Raw genomic sequence first — 26,441 nt, 5'->3', positions numbered from 1 at the left:
CCCATATTTGACAGGAATTGTATGGATCTCACATTGGCTCAGAAATATGGCTGTGAATACATCTTAGGAAAAGAGGAGACAAGATGGAACCACTCATGGACACTGATCTAATGCTTTGAAACAATCTGCCCGATCATAGAGAGAACTTTGAGGCTGTTCAGTTACAGCTGCACAATCCTCTCTATCCCCTCCCTGCACTCATCTGTCCCTGTTACATGGACAAGACATAGCCTCCTCCCTGCCTTAGATCACCAAGGATACACTTATTAACCTCTTCTCTACTCTAGACCACCAGGGATGAAGGCATTAACCCCCTCACTGCCATACACCGACAAGAATACTGACATTAAACTCATCACTGCCATAGACCAACAGGATGCAGACATCAAACACTTCACTGCCCTAGACCACCAGCCTCAGTGTCATTAACCTCTTCTCTGACCTAGACTATAAGGGATACTGATAACCCCTTCACTGCCCTAGACCACCAGCCTCAGTGTCATTAACCTCTTCTCTGACCTAGACTATAAGGTATACTGATAACCCCTTCTCTGACCTAGACCACTTGAGATCCTAGCAGTAACCTTTTCTCTGTCCTAGACCCCCAGAGATAATGACATTAACCTGTTCTTTGCCATAAACCCCAGGAATGTTAGGCCCCTTTCACACGAGCGAGTATTGCACACGGGTGCAATGCGTTATGCGAACGCATTGTGCCCGCACAGAATCCGGACCCGTTCATTTCAATGGGTCTGTCTACATGAGTGATGCATTTCACACATCACTTTTGCGTTGCGTGAAAATCGCAGCATGTTCTATATTCAGCGATTTTCACGCAACGCTGGCCCCATAGAAGTGAATGGAGCTGCGTGAAAATCGCATCGTATCCGCAATTTTCACGGATGGTTGCTAAGAGATTTTGTTTGTAAACATTCCGTTTTTTATCACACGCATGCAAAAGGCAATAAATTGTATTGCACTCGCGCGATAAAAACTGAACAACTGAACGCGATCGCAAACAAAACTGAATGAACTTGCTTGCAAAATCGCGCATTTTTCACTGAACGCATCCGCATCTAATCCACTCACGCTCGTCTGCAAGGGGCCTAACCATAAACCCAAAGACTACCAAAGCTAATTCTAGTTAATAATTTAACACTAATCATGAATCATGCAAGATAGCAGGAAGGCTGCCCAGGTGCCTATCTGTAAATTCACGAGTTACAAATGCTCAGTGGGAAACCTGCTTGAAATGATTCAGAATATAAATGGATATTTCCTCTGTGTCGCATTTCAGCATAAAGTATGGTAGCAAATGTTTAGTAATAATTGTCCTAGATTAGATGGATTAATCAGGGCAAAGTAAGTAGACACATTATCATCAATCTCAGGCCTCTTGCACACGTCTGTATGGCTTTTTCAGTATTTTGCGGTCCGTTTTTAACGGATCAGTTTTTCAATTTTTTGGTTTCAGTAGCGTTTCTGCTTCCGTTCTGCCATTCAGTTTTTTCGTTTGGTTTCCGTTTGTGATCCGTTTTTAATGTTTAAACAGTAAGTACATTAAAAAATTAGGCTGGGCATAAAATTTTCAATAGATGGTTCCCGAAAAAACGATACAGATACGGAAGACATACGGATGCATTCCGTATGCATTCAGTTTATTTTGCGGACCCATTGACTTGAACGGAGCCACGGAATGTGATTTGCGGGCAATAATAGGACATGTCCTATCTTTGAACGTAACGGAAACGGAATGCATACGGAGTACCTTCCATTGTTTTTGCGGACCCATTGAAATGAATGGTTTCGCATACGGACCGCAAACGGAATCTGCAAAAACGGAACGGAAAAGGAAAAAAAAAACTGTTTGTGTGCAAGAGGCCTCACTCCGAATAGTTCACGAGCCTTATTACCTATCCTCACAAAACTGAATGCAATAACACAAACTTGACTCATGCAGTATTCTTGCACCATGAGCTATGTAGACAGACTACACTGCATGTCTTATAGCATTGTGTTGTTAAAGCTCGTGATGCAACTAGATACTGTGAAACCATGATTCAAAAGTGCGGTGACAAATGGACTTCTAGACAGGTGGTCCTCACAAAGATCAGGCCAATATACATAGGCAGGGCCGTCTTTAATATTGATTTGACCCTGGGCAAAAATGTACTTGGGCCCCCTGGATCCCGCCTTCCCACACCTTAGCAGGCAATCACGCCCTCCACCACAACACACACACAAAAAATCCACACATCTGGTAGAGTCCAGTGAATGACTGTAAATACTTCCAGTTCTGAAGACTCCAGCGGCTCAGGAACAGTGCTCTGGGCTCAGCCTGGAAGTGGGCACCGCTCTGCAGGAAGGAAACCAGGGCTCGGCTCACCCTAGTGTTACAGTGCACCCCAGCACCCCACAGTATGCAGTATAGCACCCTATAGTAGACAGCACCACACAGTATGCAGTATAGCACCCTATAGTGTACAGCACCACACAATATGCAGTATAGCACCCCACACTATACAGTACCCCACAGTATATAGTAGAGCAGTATAGCAGCCCACAGTATACAGCACCCCACAGTATACAACACCTCACAGTATACAGTAGAGCAGTATAGCACCTCACCGTATACAGCACCCCAAACTATACACGATACAGCACCCCACACTATACAGTACAGCACTCCACAATATACAGCACCCACAGTATACAGCCCCCCACAGTATACAGCCCCCCACAGTATACAGCACCCCACAGTATACAGCACCCCACTATACAGTAGTTTACAGTATATTAGCATAACAGCCCCGTCACCTTTTTCTGATGTAATCTTCACAAAAAAAGCTCCACAGTTAAGGCAAACTTCTACAGCAACACTCCTGGTAGAAAGGACCTTGATGACCTCATAGCCATGTGACCAGTAATATTGCTAGGTTACTGGTCACATGGTGATGATGTCATCTAAGGTCCTAGAGAATAACAGCTCTCACAGTATGCTGCCTGGAGTGACGGCAGGCATGGCATGGCAGCACCCCCTGTGTAGCTGACAGCCTGACACCCGGGGCAGTGACTAGCAGGGCTCAAGAGGCAGCTGCCTTGTTCCCCCAGGAGCAACTGGGCCCAGGGCAGCTGCCCCTTGTTAAAGATGGCCCTGTACATAGGATATAAGGGAACTGAAAATCCATCACAAAAATGTGGTTTAGATCAGGAGTGGTCTTCTCAACACTGGTCTTTTGAGGGAGTTTCCACTGTATGTACCAGACCTTCAGGTTTTGTACATAGTGATCTTCAAGTAAAACATCTCAGTGGACTGGTGAACAATTAGCAGATTGATGTATAGTTTTACTGAATCTTTTCCCATAGTTAATAAAGATCTTTATTTACAACCATTACCTGAGGTAAGGAGAGAAAGGCAACGAAAACGGGGCAGGCAGAAAGAATAAGGAACTAAAACAATACTGTGAGGATAAAAGAAATGAAAATGAAGAAGGTCTCCAGCTGTGAATGTTCTTCTCTCAGGCTCCGTCTCTCACATAGTCAAAGCCCTGAAACAGGCATTGTTCTTGGGGGTTCAATATTCGTGGCTCCCTTGGAGGAGTCAGCTCTGGTCCTTCACATGTGAATTCAGGATCAAAGTTGCTGAGATCATGTGGTCCTTTGACAGATGGGGTGAATGGAGGCGGGAGCCGGCGAGCAAGGAGAGCCACAAAATCCAAGTCCTAGGATAGAGAACAAGAAAAAAAGATCCATTGTCTTGGTGGTTAAATATTGGTTTAGAAACCATATCTGGTCCACAAGCAATTTATCCAAAAAGGACCACCAACTCCATCAAGGTCCAAACCCTTGGAGTGATATTTATTAATACTGGAATTTCATATGCCAGTCTTAAACTAAAATGCATTGGAGTAAAATGATCCAGATTTAGGTGCACACCTCTTAATAAATCTGGGCTGTCATAAAGACAGAAATTGATATCTACGCCTGCTATAAACTATAATCTATTGGACTGATTGAGAACATGCCCCTCTGATGACCCCCTGTCCACCTTTCTCGACCACTTTTCAAACTTGTCACAAGGAAAGTTGCAAATTACTACACAAATATAGCATGTGCCACAAATTTGGGATAAATTCCTCATTTAAAGGGGTATTCGCATCTGGTACATTGATGGAACAACTCTAGGATATGTCATCAATGTCAAATAGGTGCACCTATGGGACCTGCTCCTATTTCCAGAAAAGGGCCCCTGCTATGAGACTTCTGAAAATAGCTGAGCAATTAGCAAAATGCTATCAGGGTTCCAGATGGGAATACCCTTTTAATGTGCACAAAACAAAGTGTAATAGCAAAGAGAACATACTACATACTGCAGATACATATGGGGAGATTTACAAAGCTACCAGACGCACCAGAATTTGGGTTCAAATTGCGGCAAAACAAAAGTAGTGTGCTAAATTTATTATGTGTTTTAGGTGCTGTAACAAGGTACAAGGAATCATCGTGGATGATAAGTATCTGTCACCGAGGTTTTGGCCTAGGTGAAGTAAGAGCTGGTTTTTATGTGTCAGCAGCTGTTGCTGTTTGACACCTTGGTACTTAGCATGGCTGTAATAGCTGATCTGGGACGGCTCTTACTGGGAGTAGTCAAAGTGCTGGGTGGGTGACTACTCCCCATGTTCCAGGCTGGGTTTTGCCAGCCAGCACTGCCAGGTGGAGAGGATTACCTCCGTCTGACAGTGGAGCTCAGGAGGTCTGTGTGCTGGGATCTGAGGCCTGTGCTGGGCTGAAGAACGGAGACCCGTGTGTCAGGGGAACAGGTCGCCTAAAGCATGTATTTGAACTTTCTGAAGCAGAACTGCTACCAAGGTGACTTTTGTTATATTAACTTGCCATTGGGTGTGAAGTAACACCAACACTGCAAAAGTGACGTTTTGTTTTTGGCATCATGTGTGAATAAACACTGAAGTTTGAATTACGAGCTTGTATTTTGCCTCTGTACTGCACCCGCTTATCTTAACTACCAGAGCGAATCCCCACAGTGCTTTTTACTTGGGAAAAGGGGAGCACATTACTGTTCTATCACTCACCTTAAAGAACGGCTGTTTTTTTACATCTTCTGCATCACGTTCTCCTGAGCCCAGGCGTCTCTCAGGGTTTCTGCGCAGCAGCTGTGCACAGGTGGATGAAGACAATAACGTAATGGTATGTTAGTTGCGGCTCTCAGTAAGAGCTGACAATCGTTTATACAGTAATATGACGTTACCCTTACATTATTACCATCCAGAAGACACAGATCAAAGAGTCGACTGAAATGATCATATAATAACGTCAATCGGGTGCATCTGCAACCCCATTCTAAGGGTCCATTCACACGTCCGTATGTGTTTTTTCTGCAAAACACGGACACCGGCAATGTGCATTCCGCATTTTGCGGACTGCACCTCGCCGGCACTCTCATAGAAAATGCCTTTTCTTGTCCGCAATTACAGACAAGAATAGGACATGTTCTATTCTTTTGCGAAACAGAAAAAGAATTTGCGGAACGGATGCGGACCCATTTTGCGGACGTGTGAATGGACCCTAAGGGTGCTCCAACACCTCGTTTCTCCTGGGGGGGGGGCTAATTAACTCCTGGTTTTGGGTTCTAATGTGTATGGCCATCTTTACACCAGCATGTAGTTATTGTACAGTCAATGCTCTTACCCTCCTCATGATTGCAATGGCTTCAGCTGACAGGAATCGTGGATACCGGACTTCATCATTAACAATACTGTCAAATACCTCCTCCTCTTCATCTCCTGGGAATGGAGACTAAGACAGAGAAGGAGCTGGTTAATAATGGTGATATACAGCATACAGATAAACAGTGAGAAAACTAGGCAGATTTTACCTCTATGTATGCAACCTAAAGTCAAAATGCTGAGACAATTTGGTAGTTGGAGCCAGGCATCTCCCCACTGGTGATGAGACCATGATGACTGTTGACCCTCCTTTCTCCTCACTGTTCCTTTTTTTTTTTATCTTTACTAGTTTCACAATTTGCAACCACTGCTCAGGGATTGCACCACCCTACTTTGCCCCCACTCTGGTGGGACCCACGTGACCACAGCCGTCCATATCAGAATGATCACCAGGAGTTAGGGAGGGTTCACATCACGTTTTATGCCTTTGTTTGACATATACGTTACAAAAAAAAAAAGAATACAAAAATGCAGCACACCACGTTCTTGTATCCTGTACAGTCTGGTAAAAATAAGTAAACATTTTTTTTTACAATGGAATTCTATGGTGAACGGATGCCACTGTGCGGCATCAGTCTAAGGCATCCGTTTAATGTATACGTTAAACGGATGGGGAAAACATCATGTGAACCCTCACTTAGAGAACCTGGAGTATCTTCTGATCGTCAGGGTAACCTCTTCCTAAAAGTATCCATACCCTTTAGGTAGCCACTATTTCTCCATACCCCCCATATACATGCACATTTGGCTCAGCCAAGTGTTCATGTGTTGTCAATGGGGTGAGGGAGTAAACTGCTGCCAGACATCTCAGGTGGCAGCTTACCTCTCCTGAAAACATAATGATGCTGAGCCCAATCCCTTTTCTCCCCAGACATTATGTGCTATCACATCAAAACATCCCTGCCTGATACAGCTGCAAAGTCTATGAACACCTTTGAGCTAAAAATATTTTTTTCCGTTGGTCTTTATTAAAAAATAATTGTCATACAGTGTTAAGTTTCAGTCTATCTGCAGACTGTCACTTCCTGATAGTGTGGTCTATCAGTAGTCCATATACCCTTCTTTTTTTGCATTTGTTCTTATAGGAGTTTGAGAAAAACAAATAAAAACATAAAAAAAACAAAAGCAATATAAAATAAAACATCACAGTAAGGGCTCATGCACACAAACAAGTGGTGCCCGTTCCGTGCATTGGGGACTGATGCAGACCCATCGCAACTTGAATGGGTCCGTGATCTGTCTGCACAACCAAAAAAATAGAACATGTTTAAGTGAATGGGTCCGCATCCGTGTTGTGGTGCACAAACGGCCGATCCTCGTATATTGGGGATCCGCTGTTTGCAGGCTGCAATACAGGCACCGGCCAACAACGGCCGTGTGCATGACCCCTAAGAATGTAGTCTGTCCAATTTACAGTACCCCTCTCTGGTAGTGGCATACAACTCATGAGTGAACTTCTCAACTTGCTCTATTGTGTTAAAATTGTATTCCTTGAAAGACACATGAACATCTGCTGGACGCTTGTTTTACATAAAGTCCTGAGGTCACTTCCTCCATACTGAATTCCTCTAATGTTATCTTCATGAAATCTCTATTCAGTCTTCTGTAAAATATATTATTTTAAGGTCTATATGGACCATTCTTGAAAATTCTTAAAGGCATCCAAGTAACTAAATGTCCACTGCTTTATTATTTTTTATTGGTCTGCAGGTCTAAATGCAGCTGTGATGATGACAATGCCAGATCTTTATCTCCACAACTACTGCCTTTGACTTTTAGGTGGCCACACACATTAAATAGATCTGCTATAGGTTGATGGTTGAACAACCTTAAGGTGGCCATACACAGACAGAAGTTGGTTGATGGGTGAACAGCAGTTGAACAAACAATCATCCAGTGGGAACGTTCTTTCGAAAGAAAGATCTTTAATTTATGAACCATTTTTCTTTGAACGAAAGATCTTTTGATGAAAATATTGAACACAGCCTACTTCTTCCACATGTATCTCTCCCGTCTTTCTCATACACATACAGGTTCAGGCTCAGCCATACAGGTATGTGGTATTCTATAGGGAGAGTAGAAAAAGCCACTGACAAACACTTCTGGCCACTGCTTATTTCCCGGGAGAACAAAAGAATGGGGTGGAATGGAAATATGAATTTCACCCAATATTTGTCTCATCATGGGAACGTCAGGAACTCCCTGACACATTAGTGTGTTGGCCGAACCTGAACATTAGAGTGTATGAACAGCTTTAATCCATACAGTTCTTCACACTGGCCAAGTTCAATGAAACCGAGCGAAGCAGAAATGATCTCTCACAGAACGTTCTTTCAAGGAAAGATCATTCGCAGAATAGCACCAACCACACGCAAATTTAAAACATGGCCAACTTCTTAACAGATGGCAGCTGTCATTGGTCGGCTAAGAAAATCATTAATTCTTAAAGGGGTTCTCCAGGAAATTATAATGATGACCCTATCCTCAGGATAGATCATCATTATCGCACCAGCGGTGGTCCAAGTCCCGCACCTCAGGCAATCAGCCTTTTTAGGGGTTCACATCGCTCATTGGAGCTCTGGTGAGCGCTGCAGACTCCTGCCATCTCTCCAAGCACAGCGCTGTACATTGTATAGTGGCCATGCTTGGTATTGCAGCCCAGCCCCATTTACTTTAATGGGGCTGAGCTGCAAGTAGGCCATGTGACCAATGTATGGTGACGTCACATGGTCTAGGAAGAAGCCGCGGCGCTCACAGATCGCCTGACATCTTCTAACAGCTGATTGGTGTCGGACCCCCGCCGATCTGATACTAATGACCTATCCAGAGGATAGGTCATCAATATTAATTACCAGATAACCCTTTTAAATTTCACCCAAAATATGACCATTTTGGTTGAAGTCACCTATTTTGATCAACTTTACAGCTTCATACATCTTCAACAGTTGTCAGCTGAATGTCCATTTGGCTGACAGCTATTCCTCCCCCATACACATACACAGGAGTGTTAGCTCTGCCAGACACCTGACAGGGGCTTATCTTCCCTGAGAACAAAAGGATCAGGCACTGAAATTCAACATGCCTGATCATTCTTTTCCTCAATATCATGTATCATGGAGATGTTGGGAGGTCTCATACACATAAGATAGTCAGCTGGCCCCTTCTGAAATCGGCATATTTGAATGACAATTCTTTTATACATGTATAGGCCTTTAGACTAACGTGTATTATAGTCTAATAACCTTAAAACACATTAGCATTTATAGTCTATTGGGTGTTTTAATTTTTTTCCTATAATTGAGTGCCAAGCCGTGTAGAGTATGGAGTCCACTCCAGTTATTGTCAAAAAAAAAAATCTAGGGTTTTATTATGGACCAAGCACATGGCCATGTGAATGCATCCTAATGGTGCAAGAAAACCCAACATCCCACAGACAATCCAACCCAATATTACATATACTGCAAGATTACTTAGCAGGAATCCAATACATCATTCTATATAATGGTCTATATAAATGTTCTATATAAAACATAGACAACACATGGCCTAAATACCTCCAGTAATCCAATGTCTATATCACCATCTCCCGCTTACCTTTTCATACATGTCACAGATCATTAAAGAATGCTGACTTCCGCCAATGTCTCATCAAGTTTTTCCTTTTATAGAACCATAACCAAATTATTAACCATTACATCGATGACAGAAGTCAGTCTTACCTCACCAACCATCATTTCATATATAAGAACGCCAAAGCCCCACCAGTCCACTGCTCGGGTATAAGAGGCATCTGTAAGAACTTCAGGAGCCAAAAACTCTGGTGTTCCACAGAATGTGGAGGTTCGGTCTGATGGACCCATTCCTAAAATATACATATAGAAAAACAGGTAAAACATTGTACATAAAACTTTTTTTATTCGTTTGGCCATTCTTATGGAAAGTTCTTGAGGAGATCTGTCTGTCGTAAGTTAAAGAACATTGGCCAGTTTTGCCTTCGTAACTATCTTTACAAGCTTTCTAGATATTTTCACCAAGGTCAACAATGGATGTGTAAATGCAAATTAAACATATGTACTGTGTTAAAAAGGAAAGGCAACAGTTTACCAATGTGCTATATATGTAAAATATTTTAGGCGATGGGCATAGAACATCTAGCTAATTCAACAGATGAGGGACATGAGTTTTTTTCTTTGCTTAGACCAGTGATGGATAACCTTTGGCACTCCAGCTGTGGTGAAACTACGACTCCCAGCATGCTCCATTCATTTCTATGGAGTTTTGAGAACAGCCAAGCAAGTGTGCATCTTGGGAGTTGTAGTTTTACCACATCTGGTATGCCGGAGGTTAGCCATCACAGGCCTTTTTCTTTAGAACGTGCAGAAAACTAGGCTTTTCCTATATCTTCAGGACACTACTGTCCTGGTGCCTGGGAGAAAAAGTTCTTGTGTCCTTGTAGATTTGATCGCCCTGTATGATGCTAATTTATACTGTGCCATAACCTGTGCTTTTTTTTAGGCCCTGTGCACACCTCATTTGAGACATAAGTCAATGGTATACAGTATATCTGCAGGATTTCCATACGTACACCTCCAAAGAAGGTGTAGGCATACACTTGCAAGGACTTCAATTGTAAAAACTGTGCAATATACATTTTTTGTGATGGCTCACTGTACAGGAAAGTAGAGTCAGATGCTCTTTCCATGGCTTGTGATTGCTGAGGCCAGTGGTTGGCTGCAGTGGTCACATCATCACTCATGAAATGATAACTAAGACAAGCAGGGCTAACAGCAGAACATTGACACAGGATTTACACAATGCGAAGCAAGGGTCCCATAGGAAATAATAAAAGGTCCCCTTCCTTGTGTTTGCTCTTGCCCTCTTTCGAGGACCGTCTTGTCTTCCCTCCCCCTTCTATTTGAATCCTACATGCAAACTCCAAATGAGCAGGGAAGACAGCATCTGTTTTTATACTACCCTTATGAAAGATACAGCATGGTCAAAGTTGCAGGTGAGATAGGATCCCAAGTCAAGTGAAAAGACTGCGGTAGACTTGTGCTTAAAATATTTCCACATGTACCAAGAATAAGTGCTGCTCATCTCCATCAACCACTATTTCCAGCACAGCTAGTCATGACCCTTTCAACCTAAAGGTCTTGATATGTTTGTCCCTTCGTGGCCTTTTCCACTATGATCTTGGTCAGACTGACCCAATATTGACTACTGTACTGTAGCTCTAAAGGTTTTGTGGCTCTTAACTTATTGAAGCCATCAATGACAAGTAGCATTATAGGAGACAGATGAAACAGTTAAATCCATTAAGTAGGTGATTCAACAGCGTACAGGATTTTAACGTGAAATTCTTCATTTCCATCATTGATTTGTTTTTTTTTAATGCTGCACTCAATTCTGCGAATTGTTAAGTGGGAAGACATATACTGTAAGTTCCAGTTTATTAGATTAACATAACATAGACTGCCATGGAAAGTACAGCTTCCTAGTAAGGGTTGGGACCAGAGTCTGAGAACACAATTATGTTCAGTCATAACACTAAAACCAGCTGCCTAATAATGTGTAGGCTCTCTCGTGCTGCCAAAACACATTTGACCTGTTGAGATATGGACTCTACAAGACCTCTGAAGTTGACCTGTGGTATTTGGCACCAAAACACTGGCAGCAGACCATTTTAGTCTTGTAAATTTTCAGGTGCAGACTCAATGAATTGGATGTTTTTCCATGGTGACCCATAGAGGCTCAATTGGACTGAGATCTGGGGAATTTGGAGGCCAAGTCAACATCCTGAATTCTTTGTCATGTTCCTCAAACCTTTCCTGAACAGCTTTTGCAGTGTGGCCAGGACTTTAACCTTCTGAAAGAGTTCATTAATGAATACTACTGCCATGAAAGGGATACTTGTCTGTACAATGTTTAGGTAGCTGGTAAGTGTCTCATTCAAATGAATGAAGGACCCAATATCTCCCAGCAAAACATTTCCTAGAACATCTCACTTCCTCCCTCCACTGGCTTGTGTTCTGACCATAGTTCATACTGGTGCCATATCTTCCCAGGCAAGTAATGCATACATACCTGACCACATGTTATAAAAGAAACCTTATTCATTATACCAGGTCACCTTCTTCCATTGCTTCATGGTCCAGTTCTGATGCTCACAAGGACAGTTGTAGTGTTTTCATCAGTGGACAAGGGTCCCACACTTGCACACTACACTACACTACACACTTGCTTCCCGATTTATACCACCCCTTCATGCCATTTTAAGAAGATAATCAATGATATAGATAGATAGATAGATAGATAGATAGATAGATAGACAAAGACTAAATACTAACCTTCTTTACACAGGCCATAATCCGCCAACTTCACATATCCTTCCGAGTCCAGCAGCAGATTATCCAGTTTTAAATCTCTGCAAAAGGATGAGATCATTTAACCCTCTGTAATCCAGCAATCTCTAATTATACACAGACCCACTGTTTGCAATTAATTCTCTTCTGTTGATCACATTATCTCACAATCACACAAAGAAATCTGCATCGTACAACTCAGAAGATGTTCCTGTTTAAAGTCCCTTGCAGTAAAAACTCCAATAAGTTTAACACCTCGCCTCCTGTGGTTAATCAGAAAAGAGAGTAGGGCGGGATAGTGAAGTACCGTAAACACTTGGATAAAACCAACAAGTTTATTATACTCACACAAGTAGCTAAAAACAACGCACATCAAATGTCTCATAAAATCACGGTTGAATGCAGCTCGCCTGATCAGGCTTCACCACTGCTTCGTCAGGGGCGCATATTGTCTACTGCATGCTAACAACCTTACATCCGGCTGGAAGGCCTCCCTTTCTGTCACCATAAAAAAATCCATCAAAATAGAATAAAACAAATAGTAAACATATTGATCATTAGAGATGGCCTTGCGGTTCGCGGCGAACTTTGCGTGTTCGCTATTCGCCGAACATGCGAACATATGGAGATATTCGTGCCCGCCATATTCTTTTACATTGTGAAGAACTTTGATCCATGACACATCCATCAGGTGATACAGGACAGCCAATTGAGACGTTTCAGCACATGGACATACCCCCTACCTTATAAATAAACCTGATCTGGCAGCCATTTTACATTCAGTGTTTTGCCAGTGTAGGGAGAGGTTGCTGTGTGGAGCAGGGACAGGCTGTTAGGGACACCAAACGCTAGCTAATAGGGCCACAAAAGTCCTTTTAAGGACTGGTATAAGTGTGCTATCGATAGGTGTGACATACTGAGGGGTGCAATATACTTATAATATACTTTAATAATGAGTCAAAAACACATATATCTATATAGTGATCACCTAGAAGGCTAGGGGCTAGGGGCTTACTAGGGCCATTTTTATATAGGGTAAGGTTCCGGATGGGGTCGCTCTTATCAGGGCGGGTGGTCTGTGGTTAGGCTATCAGGGCCAGAATAGCACCCCCCTGTAGGGCAATATCAGGAACAGTTCTTTGCCCACCCTGTCCTTCAATACCACATCATCATCTAGCCCAGGGATAGATGGTTTTTGCTTTCCCTCCGGGATTCATGGATGTGCACTGGAACCCCCCGGATTGTGGTAGAAGATATGGTTTCTGATTTGGTGCCGCCGAGCACCTGATTTAGTGCCACCGAGCACTTGTTATTACCGACCACATCTATGATTTTTCCTTAACTTTAATAATTTTATTTATTTTCATTTTGAGGAATATCTTTTCCATTCACACGTGCGCAAAATGGGTCCGCATCAGTTCTGCAATTTTGCGGAACTGGTGCAGCCCCATTCATTTTCAATGGGGCCAGAATGTGCTGTCCGCAACTGCATTTGCGGATCCGCATCCACATTTGCGGATCCGCACTTCCGCATTTGTGCTTCCGTTTCTGCAATAAAATAGAACATGTCCTATTCTTGTCCGCAATTGCAGACAAGATTAGGCATTTTCTATTATAGTGCCGGCAATGTGCGGTCCACAAATTGTGGTTACGTTTTATCTTTATGTATATTCTAATGGATTGTCTTCCCTGTACAATGTTATAATATACATTGTAGAAAGTATATTATAGTGCATTTGTATTGTGCGGCAGTTGTGTGCGGTTCTGCTGCGATACTGCAGCTATATAGAGGGACAAGCGTTATTGGAACAAATAATTTCTACTGGTGTGATATAACAGTCTCCCCCCAAAAAACGGATTGAAGCATGGGTGTTATATACCAATATACTTTCTTTATAGTGCATTTGGGTACTGTATAGTGCATTTGCACAAATTATATTGCCGATATTTCGCATTGAAATAAATAATGAATGGAGATCACAAATTCGAATAATACATCTGGTATGTCACTGTCCATGTTGTGGGACTATTTGTGCTCTTCTAGTAATTATTTCTTGGCTGAAAATATGAGCTGAAGGTTTTTCAGGTTCACCTGCCATTAAAATGAATGGGACCCGGCAGATGTTCGTCCATCACTATTGATCATTCCCAAAATATAAAATATAAAAGTCTATATAAAATGTAATACATGCAGAATCGAAAAGTCCATATTTAAAGTTTCCACTTTCATTTTAAAAGTCCAGGGAACTTCTACATCCAATCAGGATGGGATTTCTTAACAAAAATGATTAATTCAAGCCTTTAAAAATAACCAACAAATCGGAAAAAGACCTCTCACTGTGTAGTGGTGAAGTACAGCTAAATAAAGTCCCACTTTCATTCTTAAAAGGGTTATCCAATATCACAAACCGTTCCCCTATGTGCTGGGCCCCTCACAGGGAATATACTTACCCCGCTCCCCGCACCACCGCTTCTCCCTGTGCACCGATGAAAACATACAGTGTCGGGGGGTTACGGTGCCACCAATGGCAGACCAGGAGCTGAGCAGGGAGTGGGGTATGTACAGTACAGACCAAAAGTTTGGACACACCTTCTCATTCAAAGAGTTTTCTTTATTTTCATGACTATGAAAATTGTAGATTCACACTGAAGGCATCAAAACTATGAATTAACACATGTGGAATTATATACATAACAAAAAAGTGTGAAACAACTGAAAATATGTCATATTCTAGGTTCTTCAAAGTAGCCACCTTTTGCTTTGATTACTGATTTGCACACTCTTGGCATTCTCTTGATGAGCTTCAAAAGGTAGTCACCTGAAATGGTTTTCACTTCACAGGTGTGCCCTGTCAGGTTTAATGAGTGGAATTTCTTGCCTTATAAATGGGGTTGGGACCATCAGGTGCGTTGTGGAGAAGTCAGGTGGATACACAGCTGATAGTCCTACGGAATAGACTGTTAGAATTTGTATTATGGCAAGAAAAAAGCAGCTAAGTAAAGAAAAACGAGTGGCCATCATTACTTTAAGAAATGAAGGTCAGTCAGTCCAAAAAATTGGGAAAACTTTGAAAGTACGGGCTATTTGACCATGAAGGAGAGTGATGGGGTGCTGCGCCAGATGACCTGGCCTCCACAGTCACCGGACCTGAACCCAATCGAGATGGTTTGGGGTGAGCTGGACCGCAGAGTGAAGGCAAAAGGACCAACAAGTGCTAAGCATCTCTGGGAACTCCTTCAAGACTGTTGGAAGACCATTTCAGGTGACTACCTCTTGAAGCTCATCAAGAGAATGCCAAGAGTGTGCAAAGCAATAATCAAAGCAAAAGGTGGCTACTTTGAAGAACCTAGAATATGACATATTTTCAGTTGTTTCACACTTTTTTGTTATGTATATAATTCCACATGTGTTAATTCATAGTTTTGATGCCTTCATAGTCATGAAAATAAAGAAAACTCTTTGAATGAGAAGGTGTGTCCAAACTTTTGGTCTGTACTGTGTATTTGCTGTGACGGGCCCAGCACATGCGGGGGTACTTTATAATATTGGATAACCCCTTTAACAAGACCACTTGACTAAAACAGCCAAATCTGTCTTGAGATTCATTCTCATGTGATAAATGGGAAATCCATCCATATACAAACCTTTAAATGAAAGGCCAATCAGAGAGGGGATTTAAAATACACTTATCAAATGCCACCTAGGATCACCGATCTTAAATCACATTCCTCTCCTATTTTTAAACAATGCAGGGTTTTAAATAAAGCTCAATCATACCTTCTAGTTGTAATGTCCCCAATCTATAAATCCACTCTACTTCTCTCTTATTCATTTTAGCTATTGTGTCCTCCTCCCGCCATCCGTTCCTTACTAATTTCAAGACGACAAACTTTTGTGGTGCCTCTTAAAGTCTAACGTGACACTATGGGGCACATTTATTAAGGCCGGTGTTTTAGACGCAAGTCTTAATTACCCCTAAGCTGGCGGTGGAGCTGCCGGAGTTATGAAGAGGCGATGGCCTCTACATACGGTAACTTCTGCGGATCCTCCGCTACTTCTAGATGTAAGACAGCTTCCTTGCTGTCTTACATTTAGACCATTTTCTATGCCTAAAAACAGGCGTAGAAAATGGTATATGAGAAGGGCCTACCGGCCCGTCCCTTTTCCTGCTCACGCCCACTTTTTTAGACCTGGCATGAACAGTGAGAAGTCGCAGATTGCGGCGCTTCTGTGCCAGAAATACACCTAATTTTGGCGTCTTTCTGTTTGATAAATGACTCCCCATGTGTCTCTCAACCTTTTTTTACATTGCAAATGTGTTCTTGTATTCTAGTTTTGAATTTCCTCATAGTTCGACCCACATACATGAACACCACAGGAACACATATAGGGGAGGAAACAACTTTCCACCCTCTCATTCGAGAAGATCTACCTCTGCAGAGTAGATATACACTGACGAGCAAAAAGTTATCAATGTATTGAACTTTTGACTTATATGGAGCCTGAAAGTCAAAAGTTAAAAACATTGTTACCCTTTTGCTCGTCAGTGTAAGAGAACGACATGGAAAATTTAGGTAAAAGGGACACAGATAGAAGAAGGAGCAAAAAAAGACCCTTGGAATAGAGACAAATATAGAAAGACATGTATCCAGGACCCCCAAAAAAAAGAAATCTGTCAGGGAGGAGAGAAAAAATGATGAAATGTAAGCCGAAACCATTGAGAGGTATATTCAATTTGAGTTCCCATTCCCCGACAGAAAGTTAAGTGAAAGGCCTTGAATTAGCCCCTAGCAAGCTGTTTAATAAATTTCAGACATACCTTGATATTAAGAATGCCTTTATAAATTTAATTAAAGGGATTCTGTCACCCCCCAAAAGTCTTTTTTTTTTTGGGCTAATTAAAATCCTGCACCGAATGAGGTGCAGGCGCGGGATTTGAATTGCAGACAGGGCCAGCCGTAGGAGGAGAGCGCTCGTTGGCCCTGTCAATCAGCAGGAGGAGGGGGCGTTTTTTTTAAAGGAGGATGCGGCGGCTACCAGCAAGTAACCGCCCTACTTGCTGGTAGAGAGCTCATTTACATATTATAAAAGTGCAGTTTTTAAAGAAACTAGCCAACAGAAAAGGGTAAGAGCACTATATATTGAAAAATCGCAGTATAAGGATTTTAATTAGCCTAAAAAAAAATATGACTTTTGGGGGGTGATAGAAGCCTTTTAAGTATGCCATTTCCAATCCAAAACGCCCCGTGGAAATAAATGTACAATTTGAAATTATTCATTCAGGGTTATTAATTTAGTTGCCCTCCTCTGAATCCTCTCCAGCTCTGCTATGTCTGCCTTGTTCACAGAAGCCCAGAACTGTACACAGTACTCCATGTGTGGTCTGACTAGTGATTTGTAAAGTGGCAGGGGAATCTATGCCCCTTTTGATGCAACCCATTATCTTATTGGCCTTGGCAGCAGCTGCCTGACACTGGTTTCTACAGCTTAGTTTGCTGTTCACTAAAATTCCTAATTCTTTTTCCATGTCAGTGTTACCCAGTGTTTTACTATTTAGTATGTATGGGTGACTATTCCTTCCCATGTGTATAACCTTACATTTGTCAGTGTTAAACCTCATCTGCCACTTCTCTGCCCTCCAGATCCCTCTGTAGCAGTATACTGACCTCTATAGTATATACACAGTATACTGTCCTCTGTAGTATATAGACAGTATACTGTCCTCTTCCATGTTAATTACTTTACACAGTTTAGTTTAATCTGAAAAAATTGATATTGTACTGTGCAAGCCTTCTACAAGATCATTAATAAATATATTGAAGAGAATAGAGCCCAATACTGACACCTGTGGTACCCCACTAGTGACAGTGACCCCTCCAATACTGACCCATGTGGTACCCCACTAGTTACAGTGACCCAATCTGAGTGTGTACCGTTAATAACCAACCTCTGTTTTCTGTCACTGAGCCAGTTACTTACCCACATAAAGACATTTTCCCCCAGTCCAAGCATTATTGTTTTATGTACTAACCTTTTATGTGGCACAGTATCAAATGCTTTGGAGAAGTCAAGATACATGACATCCATTGATTCACCCCGATATATGACATCCATCGACTCACCTCGATATATGACATCCATTGACTCGCCGCGGTCGAGTCTAGAACTTACCTCCTCATAAAAACTGATTTAATTAGTTTGACATGACCGAACCCTCATAAAGCCATGCTTATATGGTGTTATTTGCTTATGAGGTACTCCAAGATAGCATCTCTTAGAAAATCTTCAACTGTTTACTCACGACAGATGTTACCGGCCTATAGTTTACAGGCTCTGTTTTTGACCCTTTCTTAAATATTGGCACCACATTTGCTAAGGACCAATCCTGTGGAACACTACCTGTCAATATAGAGTCCTTAATTATCAGAAATAAGGGTCTCCCTATGACATTACTTAATTCTCTAAGGATATAGCGGTGTATGCCATCTGGTCCCAATTATTTGTCTACTTTAATATTTTTAAGACGCTGTACTTCTTCAGACAGGGCATTTTTAATGGGGAATTTACTTTTACATTCTGCATTTCATCTGACAGTTTATTTTCCTCAATGAATACAGTGGAGAAAAACATTTAATAGCTTTGCTTTACCCTCATCACTGTCTTCACTCTGTAAAGGGCTGACACCTTCAGATTTGTATTTGTTTTTACTATTGATATAATTGAAGAACATTTTAGGGTTAGTTTTACTCTCTTTTGCACTTAATCTCTCTGTCTCCAGTTTGGCTGCTTTTATTTGTCTTTTACATATTCTATTTTCTTCCTTATAGTTTTTCAATGCTTCCTTGCAACCCTCCTTTAGTGATTTAAATGCTTTCTTTTTGTCCTTTGTTGTTTCCTTTAAATTCCTGTTTATCCACATAGTTTTTTTTCTTGTTCCTTACCCTTTTATTACCATAAGGCATGTACCTCTCACAATTAGAGTTTAGGATGCTTTTAAAATTATCATATTTTGTGGCTGTATTTTGTCCCAGTTGGTTAGCCCAATGGCCTCTCTTAGTTGGTCAAATTTTGCCTTTTTGAAGTTTGATATTTTTATTCCTCCCTGAAGAAACACTCTTTTGAATGACGATTGGATGGTTATTATTTTATGGTCACTATTACCCAGCTTTTGCCCAACCTGCACATCTGTTGTTTTGTCAGGTCTATTGGTTAGTACTAAGTCCATTATGACTGTCCCTCTAGTCGGGTCCTGAACAAGTTGGGAAAGGTAATTATCTTTGGTTATTGCCAAGAACCTGTTTCCTTTATGAGATATACAGGTTTAAATTTCCTAGTCTATATCTGGGTAGTTGAAGTCCCCAATAATAACGACCACATTATGATTTGCCGCCTCGTCTATCTTGTTCAGTAGTAGATTTTCTGTGGACTCTGGTATATTAGGTGGCTTATAATAAACTCCTATTAGTATTTTATTATTGTTTTTGCCTCCATGTATTTGTACCCACAGTGACTCTACATGTTCATGTCCCTCATGTATATCTTCTCGGACTATGGGCTTTAGGCCTTATGCACACGACCGTAGTTATGGTCCGCATCCGTTGCTACGTTCCGAGGCTCCGGAAAAAAAATATAGCATGTCCTATTCTTGTCCGTTTTGTACATTAACAGCCCAGTCATAGCTATCAACCAGCCATATCTCAGTTATTCCCACTATGTCATAGTCCTCCTCACACGTCCCTAATTCAAGTTCACCAGTTTTATTAGTCAGGCTTCTCTCATTAGTATACATACAATTAAGAGGTTTATGTATATTTTTTACCCTACACCTTTCCTTCTGAACTGTTCTAGTCCCTCCTTCCATTTCTGCCCCAGTTCCATTACCTCGTCCCAGGTCTCTATCTGCACTATCTTCCCCTCCTATAATGTAATTATCCTCCCCCAGTCCCTAGTTTAAACACTCCTCCAACCTTCTAAACATCTTCTCCCCCAAAACAGCTTCCCCTTCCTCATTCATGTGCAGCCCACCCCTACGATACAGCCTGTAGCCAACAGAGAAGTCAGCCCAGTTCTCCAGGAACCCCAACCCCTCCTTCCTACACCAGTTCTTGAGTCACTTGTTAACCTCCCTAATGTCCCGCTGCCTTTCTGGTGTGGCTCGTGGTTTGGAAAACACTACCTTTGAGGTCCTTGCCTTGAGCTTATGACCTAAATGCCTAAAATCATTTTTAAGGATGGTCCATCTACCTATAACCTTGTTATTGGTTCCAATGTGGACCATGACAGCTAGATCTTCACCAGCCCCTCCCAGTAATCTGTCAACCCGATCTGTGATGTGTCGAACTCGAGTGACAGGAAGACAACACACCGTTCAATGATCTTGGTCTTTGTCAAAGAGCGCCCTATCTGTACCTCTAATAATAGTCTTCCATTCAGAATGGAAAATAGGAGAGGGATTTTCATGCGACCATTCTGGAGTAGTCTACATGCTGGAGTGCTCCTGTGGTCTCCAGTATGTGGGCCAAACTATGAGGAAATGGATAACTAGAATAAAAGAGTACATTCTCAATATAAAGAAAGGTTTACAGACACATAGGCCATTTATTAAACAGAAATATGCCTATATTAGGTGTATTTCTTTGCGCCACAATCTGCGACTTTCCCCCATTCATACCAGATGTAAAAAGCGAGCATGGCGTGAGTGGGGAAGGTGACACACACCGATAGGCCCATCTTATTTACCATTTTCTATGCCTGTTTTAGGCATAGAAAATGATCTAAATGTAAGACAGCAAGGAAGCTTACATTTAGAAGTGGCGCCTCTACATAACTGCAGCTGATCCACCCCCAGTGCAGGGCTTTATTAAGAAGGACTTCTAAAATTCCAGTCTTAATAAACGTGCCCCATAGTGTCTCGTTACACTTTAAGAGGTACCACAAAAGCAAACCGGAGGGTCTTAAGTTTGTCGTCTTGAAATTCGTAGGGAACGGATGGCGGGGGGAGGATACATTAGGTAAGATATATAATAAGAGAGAAGTAGAGTGGATTTATAGATTAGGAACATTGCAACCAAAAGGTATGAAAATTGAGTTTGATTTCAAAATAGGAGAGGAATTTGGTTTAAGCTCTGCGATCCTAGATGGCATTCGATAAGTGTATTTTGAATTACGGCAGAGGCTCTCCCTTGAATGGGTTTCCCTATTATGACATGAGAATGAATCTCAAGACTGATTGGCTGCTTTAGTCACATGGTCTTGTTAAGAATGATAGCGGGGCTTTAATTGGCTGTACTCGTGCACTAAGCAATGAGAGGTCTTTTTCCCTAATTGGTTGGTTATTTAAATATGGGAACTTTAAATATGAACTTGTGATTCCGCGTGTATTTTTAAGGTTTATATAAACTTTTATATTTATATTTTGAGAATGCACAACATGTTTCCTATTTGCTTTGATGTGTTTTGATGGATTTTTTTATGGTGACAGAAAGGGAGGCCTCCCGGCCGGATATTAGGATGTTAGCATGCAGTAGAGAATATGCGCCCCTGACGAAGCAGTGGTGAAACCCGGGTCAGGTGAGCAACGGGTAACCGTGATTTTATGAGACATTTGATGTACCTTGTTTTTAGCTACTTGTGTGAGTACTGTATAATGTCTTATCCTGGTGTTTGCGGTAATTCACTGTCTTGCCCCAATTTTCTGATTAACCACAGGAGGTGAGGTGTTGGAGTTTTTACTGCAAGGGATTTTAATGAAATGGTTAAAATCGTGGATTGTCAGCAGCACATGAAAAGTGTACGTTCTGAACAATCACACAAATGACTGTTCGGGGAACATACAGTGCTAAATACTGCATCATGTAAATGGAGCTAAATGGGTGTCCATCGACATGCTATACTATTGACTGGTGCTCGTTTCAGGCAGAAAATCTGCCCCTGTATAAGGACCCCGTGGCACCTGCTACTGTCTATTCTACCACCAAATACATCCACCTTTTTGAGAATTTATCCTTGTATGCCCCTGTCACCATTCACTACATCAGGGATGGCAAACCTGCGGCTCTCCAGCTGTTGTAAAACTACAACTCCCACCATTACCCTGCTGTAGGCTGATAGCTGGAGGCAGTGTGGGCATGCTGGGAGTTTTGCAACAGCTGGAGAACCTCAGGTTGGCCATTGCTTCACTACATCATCACAACGTACACAACACTGACACCAATTCCATCAATCGACTTACAGTCCCTGCCACCACCTACGACATCTCGTCTTACCTATACACTATGTCCTTACTGTGCAGGAATTGAAGGCCGAGTAGTACACATGCTGCATAAAACCTGTGACCAGATATTGTATATGGGTTAATATACACTCAGCACTCAGTATACAAATACTTTATAAGCGATGCAAAGGAAGTCAATGGGAATGACTAATATTAGTTCTTCTTCACAACAACTAATAGAGTCACATCGTCCACTTTCTATCCTGAGATAGAAATCTGGTTGGTTTGTATAGATGGCCAGTTACACATATATACTCACATGGCTCGCTGCTGACCGAACACTTCTGTGTGTATATGAGTCATGAGGTCTCCTCCAGCCATAAAGTCCATGACGAAGCAGACATGCTCTGCAGTTTGGAAACATCCCAGAAGGCTAAGCAGGAACGGGTGTGAGGCTCCGCTCACTGCTACAAACACCCGCTTTTCGCACATGAGACTGGAGAAACAAAGAGGGGAAATAAGGCTGAAATACTATGTTATAGGCCATGAGGCTGGATTAAATAAGTGCCCCCTCTTTGGCATTGTCACATGATCATATCAGAGAAAAATCCGATAGCACATGGAAGACAAAAAAGGTTGTGTGAGTAAGGGCTCACGCACATGACCGTATGTATTTTGCGGTCTGCAAAACACGGATTCACAAAAAATACGGATGACGTTCGTCTGCTTTCTGTATTTTGTTGAATGGAATCCGTATTGTCCGTTATGCAGACAATAATAGGACATGTTCTATTTCTTTGTGGAATGGACATACGGAAACGTAATGCAAATGGAATAACCCATTGAAATGAATGGTTCCACATGTGGTCCACAAAAAACGAACGGATCGAACATGAAAAGAAAATACGTTTGTGTGCATGAGCCCTTAGTCCTCAGAAATGCGAACATTAAAAGGGTTGTCCCACTTCAGCAAATAGCATTTATCATGTAGATAAAGTTAATACAAGGCACTCATTAATGTATTGTGATTGTCCATATTGCTTCCTTTTCTGGCTGGATTAATTTTTCCATCATATTATACACTGCTAGTTTCTATAGTTACGACCACCCTGCAATCCACCAGTGGTGGCCGTGCTTGCATAATATAGGAAAAAACACCAGCCTATGTGCAGTGCCATGGTCCTGGCCACCACAGAGGCCAGCGTATTTTCCTATAGTGTGCAAGCACGACCACCACTGGTGGATTGCAGGGTGGTCGTAACAATAGAAACTAGCAGTGTATAATATGATGGAAAAAGAAATCCAGCCAGAAAAGGAAGCAATATGGACAATCACAATACATTAATGAGTGCCTTGTATTAACATTCTCTACATGATAAATGCTATTTGCTGAAGTGAGACAACCCCTTTTAAAGGGACATTCCAAGATTTTAGTATCAATGGCCTATCCTCAGGGCCCTCTATATCTGAAGGTTCAACACCCAACACCCAACACCCCCACCAATCACTTGATTCGTTGTAGCTCCGTCACCAGGACTACACAGATCCATCCATTGTGTAGTGGTCAGAGCTGGTTATTGCAGTGCTCCTTCCATTCACTTCAATGTTACCAGCTCCTTCCACTACACAATGGATGGAGCTGTGTAGTTACTGGACCGGGGTTACAACGAATCAAGTGATCGGTGTGGGTGTCGGACCTTCACCAATCAGATATTAGTGGCCTGTCCTCAGGATTGGCTATCAATAGTGAAATCCTGGAATACCCCTTTAAAAACATACAGTAGGTCTAAAGGACATACAAACCTCTCAACCTCATCCCTGGCAATGATATCTCCTTTCTTTAGAGCTTTGATTCCATATAAATCTCCAGTTTCCTTGTATTCAGATAGGAGGACCTATGGATATAAGACAGGCCTTAAGAAACCCAAAAGGAGCACAAGGAGAGTCTTCTAGAATTATCAAGTTTATGATGATGAGATGACGTGCGGAAGAGGAAGACAGTGTCTATACTTACGAGTCTATGTTGTGCCATTACTCCATTATTCCTGCTAGAAGTTTATGAATGAATGGCCAGCAGTCTGCAATTAAGGTGGGTGCTTCCAGTTTGGGGGGTGTCCCTGCACTGTCTGACATTGGCAGCACGAATTGGATGTAGGGACACACTCCCAAATGATAACACCTATTGCAGACTGCTGGCAATTATTTCATTCAAGGGAAGCTGTCACCAGGGGTGCACCACCAATGAGGCCAGGTGAGGCGATCGGCTCAGACAGCACCAGGAAGGGGCAAGAGGGGGGCAGCGGAAGGGCCATGGGCTGAAGGGAAGGGGTTAGGTTAATAAATTGGGATTGGGGAGGGAGGGACGCCATTTCAGGTTTCACCCCTGGCTGTCACCATGAAAATGCATTTACATAGGACTGTATGTTGATGGCAGCTGTAGGAGGGAGTGATGTTATTTACACGGGACTGAATATTGAAGGTGGCTGGGGAGGAGGTGATGTTATTTACATGGGACTGTATTTTGGAGGGGGCTGTAGATAGAGAGGGATGTTATTTACATGGGACTCTATGGCGGAGGGAGGGAAATAGTGTTATTTACATGGGACTGTATGTTGGAGGGGCTGAAGGGAGGGGAGTGATGTTATTTACATAGGACTGTATTTTGGAGGGGGCAGGAGAGATGGTGTGATGTCATTTACATGGGATGTATGATGGTGGGAGGAATATAACTACAGGAGATATTATTAATACTGGGGGCACTTCAGGGCGAGCATTATAACAGTAGGGGGCAGTATAAATACTGGGAGCTCTGTAGAAGTATTATAAATCCAGGGGACATCATAGGCGTCTTATTACTACTGAGGGCTCTATAGGAGGGACCTATAGATCCGCCTTATTTCTACTAAGAGCACTATGGGGCCTTATTACTACTGAGGGGTCTGTAGAGAGCTTTATTACCACTGGGGGAACAATAGGGGGCCTTATTTCTACTGGGGGCTCTGTGAAGGTATTATTAATACTGGAGGGCTCTTCTACTAATGGGGCACTCTTAGGGAGCGTTTTCACGGTGAGTGGCACTGTGGGGGGCAGTATTACTAATGGGGGCATTCTTGAGGAGCGTTATCACGATTGGGGGCACTGGAGGGGGCAGCATTACTAATGAGGGCATTCTAGAAGGGAATTACTATTGGTGGGACTATGAGGAGCTCTATTACCATGAGGAGCACTAATATTTCTTCAGGATAGTATTTTGGGGTATTGGGGGGCACAGCGAGCAGCAGGATAACACTGTGGGGACTCCAGGTTGGGGGATGATGATAGAAAAGTGAGGAAGTCAAAGATGTCCGTGTGTCACACTCTGCAGAGACGAGGCGGCTGAAAGAAGCTGTCTGGACCGAATGGAGAAGATAATGACTTAGGAGGAGACGTCACCTGGGAGGCACTGGATGTGAGAGGTATGTGCTGCTGTATAGCAAGTACAGCAAAATGCGGTGTGTGTGTGTGGGATGGGGGTCGACTTAGAGAAATGGTCCATATTCATTGGGGCTTGGGCCCCGGATCTTTTGAGGCCCTAGGAACGCCCCTGCTGCTCAGCTCCTCCTGCTGTATAACTCGTGTGACTGCTTCCCTTTATGGACAATGTGCACTAAGAATGCCTTCAGCAAGGGTTTATATGAAGGTAATAAGTAAACCATTAAACTCGGAATGACTATGACTATGGCCATCGACCAACAACTGTTCTTCCCCACTACACCATTGGGGTGCATTCACATGACCATACATATTTGGTGGTACGTGTGACACCCGTGTTGCATAATTTTTTTGCAGACCTATTGACTTCTATCTGCTTTCCACATCTGTATGTCCATTCTGTAAAAGATAGCACGTCCTATTCTTCTGAGTAAATGTGAACCACAGACTCATTGAAGTCAATGGTTCTGCAAAAAGATGGATACAAAGCAGGTGTCAGCGGTATTCTGTGGATCCACATTTTTGGACGTGTGAATGCACCCTTAATGTGCACACTCAACTACACCAAGTGTGCATCTTTTTTCATTGAGGGAAGAAAATACGCTTTTGCCAGACACCTATGGTGGCAGCTTAACTCCCATGGTGACGAA

The 26,441-nt window shown here is 42.4% G+C and overlaps 1 protein-coding gene across 1 annotated transcript in view; it reads right to left on the bottom strand.

Annotated features, from left to right (window-relative positions):
- Nucleotides 1–3,317: 3,317 nt before the first annotated feature.
- The window catches only part of LOC122927355 (serine/threonine-protein kinase N1-like), an 84,214-nt gene continuing 61,090 nt past the window's right edge, over nt 3,318–26,441 (bottom strand). Inside the window, 8 exon segments of the mRNA XM_044279127.1 lie at nt 3,318–3,722; nt 5,091–5,171; nt 5,707–5,814; nt 9,464–9,606; nt 12,092–12,168; nt 22,373–22,435; nt 22,640–22,816; nt 24,124–24,215. Coding sequence (XP_044135062.1) covers nt 3,519–3,722; nt 5,091–5,171; nt 5,707–5,814; nt 9,464–9,606; nt 12,092–12,168; nt 22,373–22,435; nt 22,640–22,816; nt 24,124–24,215 — 945 coding nt within the window. The 3' untranslated portion in view covers nt 3,318–3,518.

The sequence above is a fragment of the Bufo gargarizans genome, chromosome 2, assembly GCF_014858855.1.
Source record: "Bufo gargarizans isolate SCDJY-AF-19 chromosome 2, ASM1485885v1, whole genome shotgun sequence".
NCBI classification, from domain to species: domain Eukaryota; kingdom Metazoa; phylum Chordata; class Amphibia; order Anura; family Bufonidae; genus Bufo; species Bufo gargarizans.
The sequence above is the reverse complement of the archived record's forward strand: the minus strand, read 5'-3'. Positions and strand labels throughout refer to the sequence as shown.